The following is a 14,182-nucleotide window of genomic DNA, read 5'->3' on the forward strand; positions in this document are numbered from 1 at the left end:
GTGGACAGAACGATTCCTTTTGAACATGTGGATAAAAACAGATGGTAATTCATTAGTTGTTAGTTTATACATGAAAATTCCGAGATTATAATAAAATAAGTCTGAAATTTTCAGAATTCTGTTTTGATGGAAAAAACAATTGGTATGGGCAAAATATCCGGCGTGGTTTATGATTCTTATTGCACGCTTTTGAATACGGAGAAGGGAATCTAGTAATGAGTGAATTGCATTTCCCCACGCCAAAATTCCATAATTGAAGTGTGGAGATATTAAACAAGAATATATACTCTGCAAAATATGAACAGGAAAGAAATGTTTTAGCTTATTCAAAATCCTAATATTTCTAGACAAAATTTTACTTACAAAATTAACATGAGTTTTCCAGGATAATTCTTGGTCAATCCAAAGCCCTAAAAACTTTGTGTTATTAACCTGCTTTAAACATAAATCATTTATATTGATATCATATGGAACAACATTCAAAGAATTACTAAATACCATATAATGAGTTTTTTCTATGTTCAAGGACAATTTGTTCGCATAAATCCAGGATTGCACCGACCTGAGCTCAGTATTCATCATATTTATTAATGCATTAGGGTCTCGATGTGAAAAAAACAAGCTTGTGTCATCGGCGAAACAAATGAATGACAAAATTTGCGATGATTTTGGAAGATCGTTTATGTATACTATAAATAAAAGTGGGCCCAAGAGGGAGCCCTGCGGGACTCCACATGAAATAGGCTTTAATTGCGAATCATGGCTATTGATATTAACAAATTGCTTTCTTTCTGTTAAACAACTCTTAAACCATTCTAAGGGGGTACCGCGGATTCCATAGTGACACAATTTATAAAACAAGATTTTATATGTACATGTATATTACATATATATATCATAAATTATTACAAATATGAAAATGAATTTAAATTGAAAATCGAATGTAAATATATATATACATATATATATATATATATATATATATATATATATATATATATATATTGATTATGAAATTGATTGACCTATGTATTTATCAATCTATGAATAGATATGATATAGATATAAATAGTATAATTATGCTGATAAGCATCCAGCAATAATTGAGATCTAATGGATTGACAGTGAATCACCGAAATAACAAACCAAAGATTCATCAAAGTGAACAGAACGACTTTGCAACCAATAAAAATGGCCCTATACTTGACACTGAACGACTAAAACTCAAAGAATTTAGCTGATATCGAAAGTAGAGGCGTTGATGATGCATGTATGTATGTGGAAAACGGGTCCACTTGATGAAACTCTTCAAGTTGTCACACGGAAATTCAGGTTGCTCTTTGGATGAGCGGACGGAATTGTGTTAACTGAATAAAGTATACCGTATACAGAGATTTTGAAAAAACAAACAAACAAAAAAAAAGCATAAAACAGAGATTTTCCTCGATAAATGTGGTACCGACCTAGATAAATCAACCCAACATCTTGCTGACGCCAATTGCAATCTGTTGCTGGAAATTCAGGGAAGTTGGAGCAGGTTTCACAGAGGACTCCCAGTGACTTAGCACAAACACCTTGAGTGTGCAAAATTTCAATCCTATTCCTTTACAAAACTCGACAGCAAGCTTTCCGTAGGACGCCAGACAAGACAAAATATTCCAGAGAACAATTGCCCCGGAGGGTAGAATCCGGATATAAAGCACAGATATACCTGTCTTTCTTGGAAGGAGGAAGATAGTTGGGCAACAGGTGCAGCATTGGTTGCTGAAACTGGAAGAGAGTATGAAAGGGCAGATGGCCCTTGAGCTGAACATCACGAGGAACATGGATCGAGATAAACACTGGGATACACAACTAGCAGGTGGATTCTAACATTCTCATGAAAACGACTTCAGAGTGTAAATAAACTGACAGCCAGCGAGCGAAGAAAAGATGTCCAGCATCATCGAAGATGGAAAACAGGTGAGATTCCGGAGGTCCCCGTGATTCATTTATTTTACTTGGCAACGATGGTTGCTCTGCTCCGACACACTCTAATCCCTCATTTCGCACTACCACTGCTATCTGTTTTGGACAGCGCTTCGCTTGATCTTTACTGTCCTTCGGATAATCTGAACGAATTATAGCCGCTCTCGAGTCAGCTCGTGATGACACCTCCATAATTTAGACGAAATATTAAACAGACATTGATGTAGTTACCAGTGACCTTCACCCATTGCACCGCTCCCCTCCACTCGCAACCCCCCCCCCCCCAGAAAACCAAAAACAAATGAGAAAACGCATGGGATAAAAACTGAAACAACAATCTTGATATAATCATCGCCATGGCAACGGCAAATGATTTAACAGGATTTACAATAAGAAACATCTGAGTCTGACGAGGCGTGGCGACAATGGAAACCGGGTGCATATTCCTGAGAAATATAGAAACCACAGCAAAAAAATGAGCTAGAAACTAGCTGAAATTTTTTGTAACATGCAATTCTGAAAAGTGAAATTAAGAAAAGTGAAAAGTGAAACGTGACTCCGTCATTTGAAGAGAGAAAAATGCCAGAAAAGAGGGGAATACACTTTCGACAGACATTCTCGAATAACTCAACAAAACCATTTTTTTGACGGGTTTAAGTTTATTAGATGCCCAAGTTGACGAGAAGCTTAAATCCAACTCGTCTCCTGAATTTGTGACCCGTCTAGACCTAGTTACATATTTGGAAGTGGAGAGGTCAAGAGCTCTGTGATCTACTAATAGTTTGACCCTCCGGTGTATAATACACGGTTTTTATTGGCATCTCATCTTGCATGGTGTTGAAATTTATTTGTGGCTTGTGTTTCCAGATAATTTCTCAGCCAGCCTGACCTGCTAAATCAAGTATTTAGCACTTTCTTCGGATAGAGACAGACAGTGAAAGTTTAAAAGTCGCTGCAATGGCTCGTGCAGACTTGTGATTTTATTGTGCCACTTTCTTTTTTCTTTCAATACGAAAGACCAGGGGGTAAAATACCCCATTGGGGCGACATTGTAAGGTCCAAAGGCGATATTTTGCGGTCGGATGAAAGGTAATTTGGATTGTTGTTTGTGGCTTTCTACCAGAATCCCTCTTTCCTTATATCCCTCGCTCTCTCTTGCTGCTTTCATCGCTCTGCTTTGCGTTCGTTCGTTTATCATTCAGCGTTTCACGGTAAGTAGGCCAACTAAAATCGGAAGCCAGATAGTAGAGGGACGCGGACTTTGTCGACGTTTTTGTATTTTCAATTTCGAAATCAGCTCATTGTCATTCAAGAGAGGTCGAGTGGCATGGGGCTAGGCCTAGGCGGGCTTCAAATCTAAATAGATCATGATATTCTGGGTATCATTACCCAGACATTAGAACACTGAATTGAATAAGAAAAGCGGTGTTCATTCATGCACTTGGCTGTCTGCAAAGTCCTTCTCACACGAATATCATTAGCATCGTTTTTGTTCCTGTTTATATGACTTATTTGTCAGACCTGGATGTTCTGCCTCGTCTCACATTATTTTGACATGTCCTCGCATCGACCCTCTCGAACCCAGCGACTATAGACTACATTTTACAACAGCAGTGAAGTTTTCAATTTTAGTTCAACTTTTTTTTTCAAGAAAACAATTAACAGACAAAAATACAACAGCAACATAGAGATTTAATTCGAACAAGATTTTTTTTTTCCTAAGGAGCTTCAACTTTGACAAGCAAATTCAATAGAAAATGTAGATACAAAATACAGTAAATTGTTGCATTTTCTCTCCCATGATCTGATCCATGTTGCAGGGTTTGTCACAATTAACATATATGTAATGACACTTGATGAGAATACAGCCCTTTCCTCAGGACATAACGACTAAAAATCCATTTTCAAAATTCACTCACTAAGAGGGAGGGGTGGGAGGGATCACGAATGGCCTGGTTTGATTTTGCTTGAAAAAAAAAAATATGATTATGCTGAACGGCACCATGAATTAACATAACTATACAGTTCTGTTAGTTGTGGATATTTCACTATATTATTTCAATATATTTCTACATTTTATACAATCATTCATTGAAAAATAATATTTAGATATCACCATTAACTTCAACTTTTTTTCAAACAAGCTGTTTTTTAAAACCTGTTTTGAAACAGCTGTCCAGAGTTTATGGATATGGCAATACAGGACAGACATCCTCAACCTTCTTCCAGTGAAGGTCCGCTGTATTGTCATGGAAACGGGATAAAAATGGTGACTTTCCAGTTGCTAGACCTGATAACTAATGACCATAAAAAGAATGGCAGTTCTTTGCCTTCTGTTTTATCCCCGTGATATCCTGATTTCATTTGAAAATATAAATAAATCTTTTCTGAACGATAAAGGAGATGCTTGGGACTTTTAATTGGCGTGGAGCTTTGATGACGAAATAACACATCCGCTATTCAAGTCTAAACGTAAAGATATTATTCAAGAACCATGAAGTGGTATACCAATTGTATACGGTGGTATCCATGTATGACACAGTGACCTATGTATACATAACGCTAGTTAAAACAAAATAAGCAAAACAAACAAAAAGCTCAACATGACAAACTCCTCTTTCGGACGCTGAAAGGTAGTTCTTGTTACTGTGTCGCAGAACGTACTTTATCAACGTCATAGTATCTTTGAACAACATTCCGTGGCATGGAGCAACTTTGCGAACATTCTAAGAAACGCACACGAAGTTTCTCGTTATTCATAACAAAACCTTGCACAAACGTGATGGATTAGAAAACGTGAAGTTCCATTGAAAGGAAAACAGGACAGAAATTGGCACAAGAATGTTGATGGAAGTCAAGCAGACAGTAACCTTGTCACATTACTGTTATCCCGGACTTTGTCAACATTCGTAAGCCCTAGGCTACAAAGTGTGCTCCGACATCCAACAACGCATTGGTTACAACTAATAACCTCCATGAGCGGTTTTACACAAAAACTACAGCAGTAGTCTTGCAGCGACATGCAAATGAAGATGTCATGAAAACACTTTCCTGCCAAATCTTCCAGATACCCACATGACATGACAGCCTTCCTGTGGAGTTCACGGTGAATTGACGACGAGTCCAAAATACAACGTAATTTGTCAACGAGTTCATTGAGTGACGTCATAAAAAAGCAGTACCAGTATACTTTCAATACAAAACTTTGTCGCTCTCTTTCTCGTTGACGCACGAACACTTGTAAGTTGTAAGACATGTTTCCATGCGAACTTTTGATAGGTTACCATGGTAACATTTACCAGCTCTAGGTATTCGCCGTGGTGACTGTAGGCACAGGGCGAGTTCTGTTCTTTGGCCAAATCTGATACCACTCCTCTTTTCCTTCCTATGCCGCTCTCAGGTTTCCGTAAATGCACCTCAAAGTGTCACATTTACACTCATAAACCAAACCAGAAAAGTGTCGGATTGGCGATTTAGAGAACGTCTTAATAATCTTTATTGAACAATGCTGCCAAGAAACCTGTCTCATTGTTTATCTGCTGGTATTAAGTACAACATCTTGAGGATGATCCTGGAGAAAAATATCAACATTTCATGACAATCACACTTTCATGACACCTTCTGTAAAACCGTGTAAAATACTAGCACACCCTATTCTTTTTTTTTTTAAGGCACTTGTTTAACCTGGGACATTTCGAGGAAGTCTGAAGTGTGTGGTTGTTTTTTTTTTTTGAAGGAACTACAATTAAGATATAAATCTGGAGGCAAAATGAAATGTTGAACAGCACTATATTCATTTCGAGGTCTTGACCCATTTTTTCACCCCCCCCCCCCCCACAAAAAACAAACATAAGGCAAATTCGAAAATAGGATTTATCACCTTGGTCACGCTGAGCGACCTAACTATAGTCGCAAAAGTATATTATGACAAACGGCTGGGACCATTATTCTCATGAAATGATACAGTTTCCCATTGGTTATCGATACAGTTACTTTTCCGTTCTAATTCTGGACGTCCGACGGTGACTTCTTCTTGTACATGCACCTGTCGTGAGGTGGAATCAACTAGATGGTTGATTGCGTGGTAGAAAGTTCAACGTTAACTACTGGCCTTCATTAGAAATATGTGGGTAAACACAAATAAGCATCACGCACGCGCGCACACACACACAACATACATACACACACGAAAGCATAGTCTATTTACTTTTACTTCTACTGGGATATGAATGACTAGAATGCGGAGGAATCTAGAGAATCATTTGTTATTGTAGTTGCGTGAAAAGGAAATGAGACGTGATTTTCCCACACTTTGCTTGTTGGTGAAGATAAATAGTTATGTTCTTTCTCTCCCTCCCCATCCCACCCCCTCTCTCTCTCTTTAGATAGCACTGGCCTCTGATTTTAAAAAGCAAACAAAAACAAACAAAAACCTGTAAGCCAGCATCATGGACAACATTGCAACCCAACAAATACAGAATTATATTTGTTTGCCATAATCAACAAGAAAAACAGTAATCATAACTTCTATTCACCAATAGCTATAGCGTGTGGGTCACTTTACATTCTCTGAAAGGAAGATTTAAAGGGGATGGCTAGTAACTGATCAGTGGGAATGCTGGAGGGTGATTGTTCCGATCCTTGTGGGATTCATTTAAGAGTACATTATATATCTACTGTTGTGTGAAAGTTATTTGCTTCAGAATGGTCTCATATTCAAGTAATGTGCAGTTTAATGTTTCCAGGTTAGCGTGCCTGGTCAGTGACGGGGCATTAATCTGCACATAACTTGAATATGAGACCGTTCTGAATCAAATAATTTTCACACAACAGTAGATATGTATATGTACTCTTAAATGAATCTCACAAGGATTTGAACAATCATCCCTCAGCATTCCCACTGATTCCCACTGATCGGTTACTAGCCATCCCGAGCATGCCCAGTACCGCGCCCTATAAACCAGTGACAAAGAAAAAGTCGGAGAAACAAACGAATGCGGACCAGTCCTGTATACAATATACTTAGGAATCAGGTAACGAACAAACTCACTGAAAGTTCCCATGGCCGTTACACGTGGCTGCCGTTCCCAAACTAAGCAAGCTAAAACTAACTACCTGAGTATTCCAGACACAATGTAGGCCCTACTTTCGGGAATTTGGTTGCAACTTGGCCATTCAGTTCCCTTGGACACTTTTGTGATGTTAAATTTCGCGGTTACCGTAAGCCAATATAATGACGTTGAGCGTTGAAATTACCGATTCGCATTTGCTATGATTAATCAGTTTTTCACTCCCTTCGGTCGTAATGACTTTGGGCTCGGATAGCTTTCTCATGGTAGTCCCTGTGATATACGAGTCAGTAACAATGAAAACATGTGAAAGGGTGGGAATGCCAGAGCTAAGATCAAACATACTTTGTTGGGACAAATTTTTCCAGTTTGTCCCTTAATAATTCTCCTCGGGAAATTTCTTTCCTTGCAGTGTTTGTGGAAAGAAAAGTGCAGTTGGAGTTTCGTTTTGATTCTCAGTTTCAGCCTCCACCAGACATCGCAGCAGATTCTAATGTAGGCTACCAGATCTCTGTGAGGTGTGGCAAATCCTTACCAATCACTGGTGGATTTAGAAAGTAGGTTGTTTAGGCTTAAAGAGTGACTTTACCAGTTGTCATCTCTCACACCCGGTGAACCTTTTGTACATCGACCGATTACTGTGGAAATACCGGGAAAGAGCAGGGGACCTTTTCCACTGAACCAGGGCGAGATGTTAACTGTGACCAGCGGGCTTTTGTGTTTCTGACCCCGTACATCAACCACTCTTGAGACGCTGGTTTTAGGTTGTAGGTTTTAGGTTTTAGATTTTTTTTTTTTTTTGGCCACGTTTAATCACCTCTTGATAAAGCCTGCAGTGAAACTTGTTTGACGAGGTGACCCGGTGGACGTATTGTGGAGGTCCACGTTGTTGTGACCATTAGTGGCTAATATCATATCGGTATCAAACCTAACAAGTTATTCAAAAGCATGAAAAGAGACATACACATTCAAAAACACAACCTAAAGTTTGATCGAATGAGACTTGACATTATTATTACTGTTGCAATACGTCGGTATGTAGGTATACGGAAACTTCATTAAAATATCGATGTATTCGGATGGCATAAATGAATACAGGATTTATAAAGATGAGAAAACATTATGAACATTGAGGAATGGTCGTTGGTCTTTCGTCATTAGTCGACTCGTCAGCCTTTCCACACCCTTCAGCTGGGACATCACAAGTCCCGCAGCCCCCCCCCCCCCCTCACCCTTGCAGAATGTTGCCAATTTTTCCTATCATACGCTGTTCTGATTCCTACTTTGCTACGGATTTCTCCAAACGTTTAACAAAATCAGCCCCAGTTGTCCGCACGAAGTTCGTGCCGGAATGTTTAAGTCATTGTCAACACATAAAGAGAGACCATTTCACAACGCACAATACAAAACAAAGAGACCTTGGTTCGACCAGACTTGGGCACGTCTGTCTGGCAGAGATGAAAAGAGAGTAATAGTTATTGCTCCTTTGTAAATATTTCGCCCTTGATATGATATTTGCGATTTATGAACGCAGTACAGGTGATACCTTTATCTGGGAAAGTTCACGTTCGTGAGAATGTCTCAGCTGACCCCCTGCTAAGTTAGTGGTTAGGCATCAAGCTGTGATTCAGTGACACGGGACCAGCGAAATTACACCCGCACACTACGATTTCATATAGCCGCTAAACCTGTGTACGCAGTTATGTGTGTGCGTGTTTTTGTGTGCGTATGTGTGTGTGTGTGTGTGTGTGTGTGTGTGTGTGTGTGTGTGTGTGTCGAGGTGGGTGTTAGGAAGTTTCACTTTTTAGCGATTCTACATCCACACCTTCTCATCTTCGATTCCAGGTGAGACAACAAGCCTAAAAATCACAATCCGAAAGAATGACATTTCATTTAAGTTCTTACATCTAACACCACACTATATGGACTAAACCTCAACGTTTTGACAGTGTAGATCAGAAAGTGGAGATGAGTTATTTTCACACTAGGCATTCTAAGGTCTAGAAAAGAAATTGACTGTTTTCATTGTAAAATATGCATTCTTAATCAACGTATCATAACATATTATTGCTTCTCGCAATTGCCATCAACCATCAGAAATATATTAACTTTAGCCATTTTGATGGAAGCTGAAGACACCTTGGGATTTGAAGAAAAATTAAAGTCTAGAGTGCGGAGCAATGCCAATGTTCTAATCTGAACCTGCATCCTACTTCAATAAAACACTAAACAACCACTAATACTCAAATCAGTTGCGGTAACTCTGATGATGGCGCGTTGCTGTTAATCAAAAAGTTGTTGCTGTTTGAATACAAATCACTCATCTCCATTTACAGCTGATTTAAATCTGAAATTACACGCTCCATAATCTGAGAATGACATTCAAATGTGCAATGTTCGGAGAATTCTGAATGTTAGCTAAAGACGCTTACTTCTCTGTAGTCCATACGGAGGGGGGTGTCCAAAAACTTTATAGAAACAAAACAAACAAAACATACAGAGCAGAAACAGAAAAGGAGGAAATTTTTAAAATGCGTTTATTTCGTGATAGCGTGATATCTTTCAAGCAAAGAAAGCCGAGTACTGAGATGAATTTAGGGGAGAAATAGGGAAGAATGAAAAGAGAAAGTTAGAGGAGTGATGATAGTCGTTGTGTGATCTAATGACATCGGTTTAACCCCCCGGACAGTGCGGTTTGAGTCATGGAGCGATGCACCCTTGATCTCGCTGTAGGTAAACAGACGCCAATAAACACAGAAGGGACTATAGCGGGACCCCCTTGCCTATAAAGCACGAGTAACTGCGGCTGGTCCTTTCCTTCGACTTTTACTCTAGATAAACAATCAACTTGCGAGCATTCGACAAGTTCAAGGTTACTCTCTCAAGATGATCATTATCAACAAAGTCTTGAAAACTCTGGCATGCTGCGTAAGAGACAGACCTACCAACATTGCCGTCGCCATTTCAAAGTTTATGACGATTTAGACACACTCTTACGTTTCCTTTTGACGTGTGTTTTTAAACTAGTGGAACCAGAAGTGCAGTCAACATTTCGTGGAGGGGGTGTGACCACCGTTAGTAAAAACCGTAGGGCTCAAAAATACCGGACTTTGAGTCACGTCATGACATAGATCTACATGTACATACCGCAGCTCCAGCATGGTCCTGATTTTAAGGACCTCTTTAGTAACAAATCAACCAAACTGCAATAGATTTTAATAAATGGATGTATTATCATTGTTTTTTTTTCCATTAGCATGACACCATCTACAAGTTCTAAGGATTCTATGAGATCTTCCACTCTTATCATGAGACTCTTCAGTATGCCATTAGGCCTATGTTAGGGACGAGTCCCATTGAGGACGAGACCCAGTATACTGTACTCGGGCAGGGGTCTATGGGAAATGCGTGTTGTAGCAAAATCAGTCCGACCTCAACTGATTTTAAATATGAGATAACTTCATCGATGCTCTATCAATGGTTGCTATGGCACGCGATGAAGATTCGCATGTCGGGACCATTACACCTGTCACTTCTTTGTTTTTGCTGTATTTTTCAGACACCTGTTTGGTATGTCCAGTTTTCTGCCGAGGTGATGCTCGTGTGTTGAGTTCTAACATGGAGCTGCAACACAGAAGTGTGCGATAACTCCTCGGCTGTAATTATAAAGTACAGGTCTTGACCGTTGATGGTTCACATTATACAAAATTCCCGTTTGTGGATGCTCTGTTTAATTTCTTATCCCTGTGTTTGGTATGGATTCATTCTCTTCGTCTCTTTTTCTCCCTCCATCTTCTCTTCTCTCGGAGTCATCCTTCTCTCTCATCTGCAGCGTTTAACTCTCACACTGCCTCTGGTACCCACAGGAAGGACGATCCCGATGGTATTGTCACACAGTGATCTTAAAAAGGTTAAGTTCTGTAGGACTTATATTCCCTCGTGTTCTTGTTTCAAGGATGATCTGCAGCAGCGATGAGAGGACATTGTCATGCCATGAATGTGGACCGACGGAGAAGGGGGATGATTCGCTCTACATAGCATCGGCAACCCCAAGGAGCTATCGCAAACCCCCAAGGAGGTATCACAAACCCCAAGGTTTTCACTTCGTAGGGGGTGAAGCCGTGAAAGAAAATTCTTCACATCACTTTGTGTTTGCAGCCTTATAAAGATATATGCAATGTTTGACAACGCCTTGAAATAGAATTAAACTCATTCAATGAAGAAGCTCTACAAGCTTTCCAAGGTTTATAATAATCTTAACTCTTTTCAGTCATCCTACTCCCTCTAAACCATCTGAAAATAAATAGGTGAATGAGCAAAATCAAAGTGCATCCCCCATGTTCGGTTAACGACATTAAAACAAAGTGGAACAAATAAAACGCACAACGAAGAGTTTAGTCACACCGTGCTATTTCTAAACAGAAAACGAAATCATTGTGAATGACTGAATGAAACTGATGAATTGATTAAGCAATAAATCAATTACTTGGTGGTTTATGCAATCAACAGAATGTCTCTGACAAATCATAATCATTTAAAAAGTGATTCTGACCAACATATGTTTGCCGTATGTAGATCGGAAATGGTGTCACTTCTATATGAGCATGCACCAAAGCATGAAAACCACACTCTTCTGGTGCTAAATCCACTTTCATGGTGTGTGCATCAGTTTCCGGTTTTAATTCACATTACACAATCGTTATCGACCAGAATTTAATCGTAGCTTGATCCCAACAAAGAACAGGTTAACAAAACTGTGATGATTAGCATTCCATTCAATCCCATATACTTTTGAATGATGATTATATTTTGTAAAACCCTTCCAAATGTCATAAACTGTTATCTCTCGATGGCTATGGGTGGAAGGGTGTAGAACAAAGTGAACTTCGTATCCACTGTGGTCGAAATCCATCCGGTTTAGCAATCACAACGGATACATTTTAAAGATATTCATTTCACACATAAACTTGGTTGTATTCTGATGTCATTCTCGCATGCCTTCAGAAACAAATCAAGTGATCTATGTAGCCTAATAACACATGTTTATCTTAAGAAATGACAGTGGCAAGAAAGTTGCACTTTTTGTCTAATGAATGAGCGGACAAGTCACGCTCCAATGAACTCGTTTCCGGTCGGCACCCTCCTCGATGTTCCGCGAAAGAAAGCCGAAATCTTATACCTCATCCCTTGTCTAAATCGATCAAAATCTTCCTAACTGTTCTTTTCTTTTTGCTACTGAACTGAAAGATTCGTCGTCACCCTTGTGGACTATTGATTTTTTAAACTGATGTGACTGCTGTCACAACATGAGTATGTCATAACTTCTCTCGCTGCGGTTGGCTCCACATCACGTTTGAGTAATTAGGCGAGACGACATCTCGAAGTGTTCAAGAAAGTTAAGTTTCGTCTAATGCTGTCTTTAAAAGACCTTTTCCTGCTACAAAATCCATTCCATATCAAAAGGCAAATGTAATTTCAATGTAGTTTACCTTGATCTAGCTGAGAGAGAGAAACTGCTCGCTAAAACCTCTGATAAAATCGCCGAAGAAATTACACTTGTCACTCTCCAAATGCCATGCAGACAATCATGAATGAGCAATCTTGAAAAGCCGCCCGATGTTTGTTTCCATGGCAGCCTGTGTCTAGGTAGTCTCCGACAACTGACAGTAAGAATTTGTTGTTGTTGTTGTTGTTGTTGTTGTTGTTGTTGTTGTTGTTGTTGTTTCTATCGAATTTGGAAAGTTGAAAGACTGTGAAAGAGAAGGAGTCAGTTCCACGAGGAACAGGGACAGTGTAAGGGGAAACTTTTATTATGGAAGACGTCAGCTGACTCAAATGTCGATGTCAAACACGTGAAGTGACGGTGCACACTTCGATGTTACCGATTGCACGGTTAGTGCGGACATATTAGATCGGAATTGATTGCTGGACTACAATCAAAAGTATATGGTGACAAATATTTGCACATAGAATACAATTAATAATGGAGAAAGAATAAAATTATTCGTATGAAAAAGCACCGACACGCACGAACACACGCATCACAACACAACTAAACACATCGCAACTCATCTGAAGACACGTACATTTGTACTATCTAAACGCTAAGAGAACTTATGATGTGTTCTTCTGCATGACTTCAGTAGGATCCCTACATGTTCCCTTTCTCCACTCACGCTACATCAACTTTGTACTGCAAAGCAGTGAGATAAATCCTACAGGCCAGCATGTATGACCTCCTAGGGATGACGAAATGCACGTCCACATTTATTTATTTTTTTCTCCAACTGAGACACGATAAAGGGAAAGCGTAGAAGCACTGTAACCATGGAAACGGAGCCAAGTACGCGGAGTGTCAGTGACTTTTCTCCTTGCACCAAACTCGGCTCGGCGCTCCCGTTGGAGCGACAGAAATCCCCAAATATTCCCCGTTATGAATGCCATAAATCTTATCAAAATAAACATCCGGTTGACTCTAAATATATCAGAATTGTAAACTTACCAAAGTTTCTAGGAAACACTTGCCCTGATCTTCCGTGATCGAGGAGTCAACGGGGAGAACGAAAGCCGCTATCGACTTCAGCATCAACAAGGACAGTAGTAAGGAGATCGCAGTGTTCCTCGTCACTGGACACCTTGGAGCTATCCGGCAGTGAGCTGGTTTTGCAGTCATGGTGACGACTTCACACAAACAGATCACCGACTGAAAGTGCAAAGGGACGCTGAGGGAGAAATCGTCGCGATACGAAACCGAATTCCTCAACCGGTTTTAACTTTCAGATCCCATTAACCACTGCGCAGACGATATGCCACAACAACCGTTTCGCGTGTCGCGTTGGGTGTCTGACAGCCTCGCCTCGGATTCACTCCGCCAGCACACTCGGCACGTCGTCCCCGTTCGCTCGCTTGATGCGACTGACTGGCTGAAAGATCCGGCTTTTACTTTTATATACAACCTTCGTTTTATTGTAAGACGGGGAAAAGTTGTGCTGTATTATGAAATGGAGGGCGGTATATTCGTCACAAACTTACTCTCGCTGTCTCTATCTGCGGACTCTGAATCAAGTTCCGGAGCAGTTTAGAGAATGAAGTACTGTTGCGTCATGCACCCCCGGATATTCTGCTAAAAGCTTCTCATTCTGACA

General features: G+C 39.9%; 1 protein-coding gene across 1 annotated transcript in view; it reads right to left on the reverse strand.

Annotated features, from left to right (window-relative positions):
* Positions 1-13,745, reverse strand: part of LOC139735031 (interstitial collagenase-like) — a 34,620-nt gene extending 20,875 nt beyond the window's left edge. Inside the window, exon 1 of the mRNA XM_071645806.1 lies at positions 13,540-13,745. Coding sequence (XP_071501907.1) covers positions 13,540-13,710 — 171 coding nt within the window. The 5' untranslated portion in view covers positions 13,711-13,745. The remainder of the gene's footprint in view (positions 1-13,539) is intronic.
* Positions 13,746-14,182: the final 437 nt, after the last annotated feature.

Source organism: Diadema antillarum, unplaced genomic scaffold, assembly GCF_040938485.1.
Source record: "Diadema antillarum isolate AM-2024a unplaced genomic scaffold, OU_Dant_1.0 seq00000562_RagTag, whole genome shotgun sequence".
Lineage (NCBI taxonomy): Eukaryota > Metazoa > Echinodermata > Echinoidea > Diadematoida > Diadematidae > Diadema > Diadema antillarum.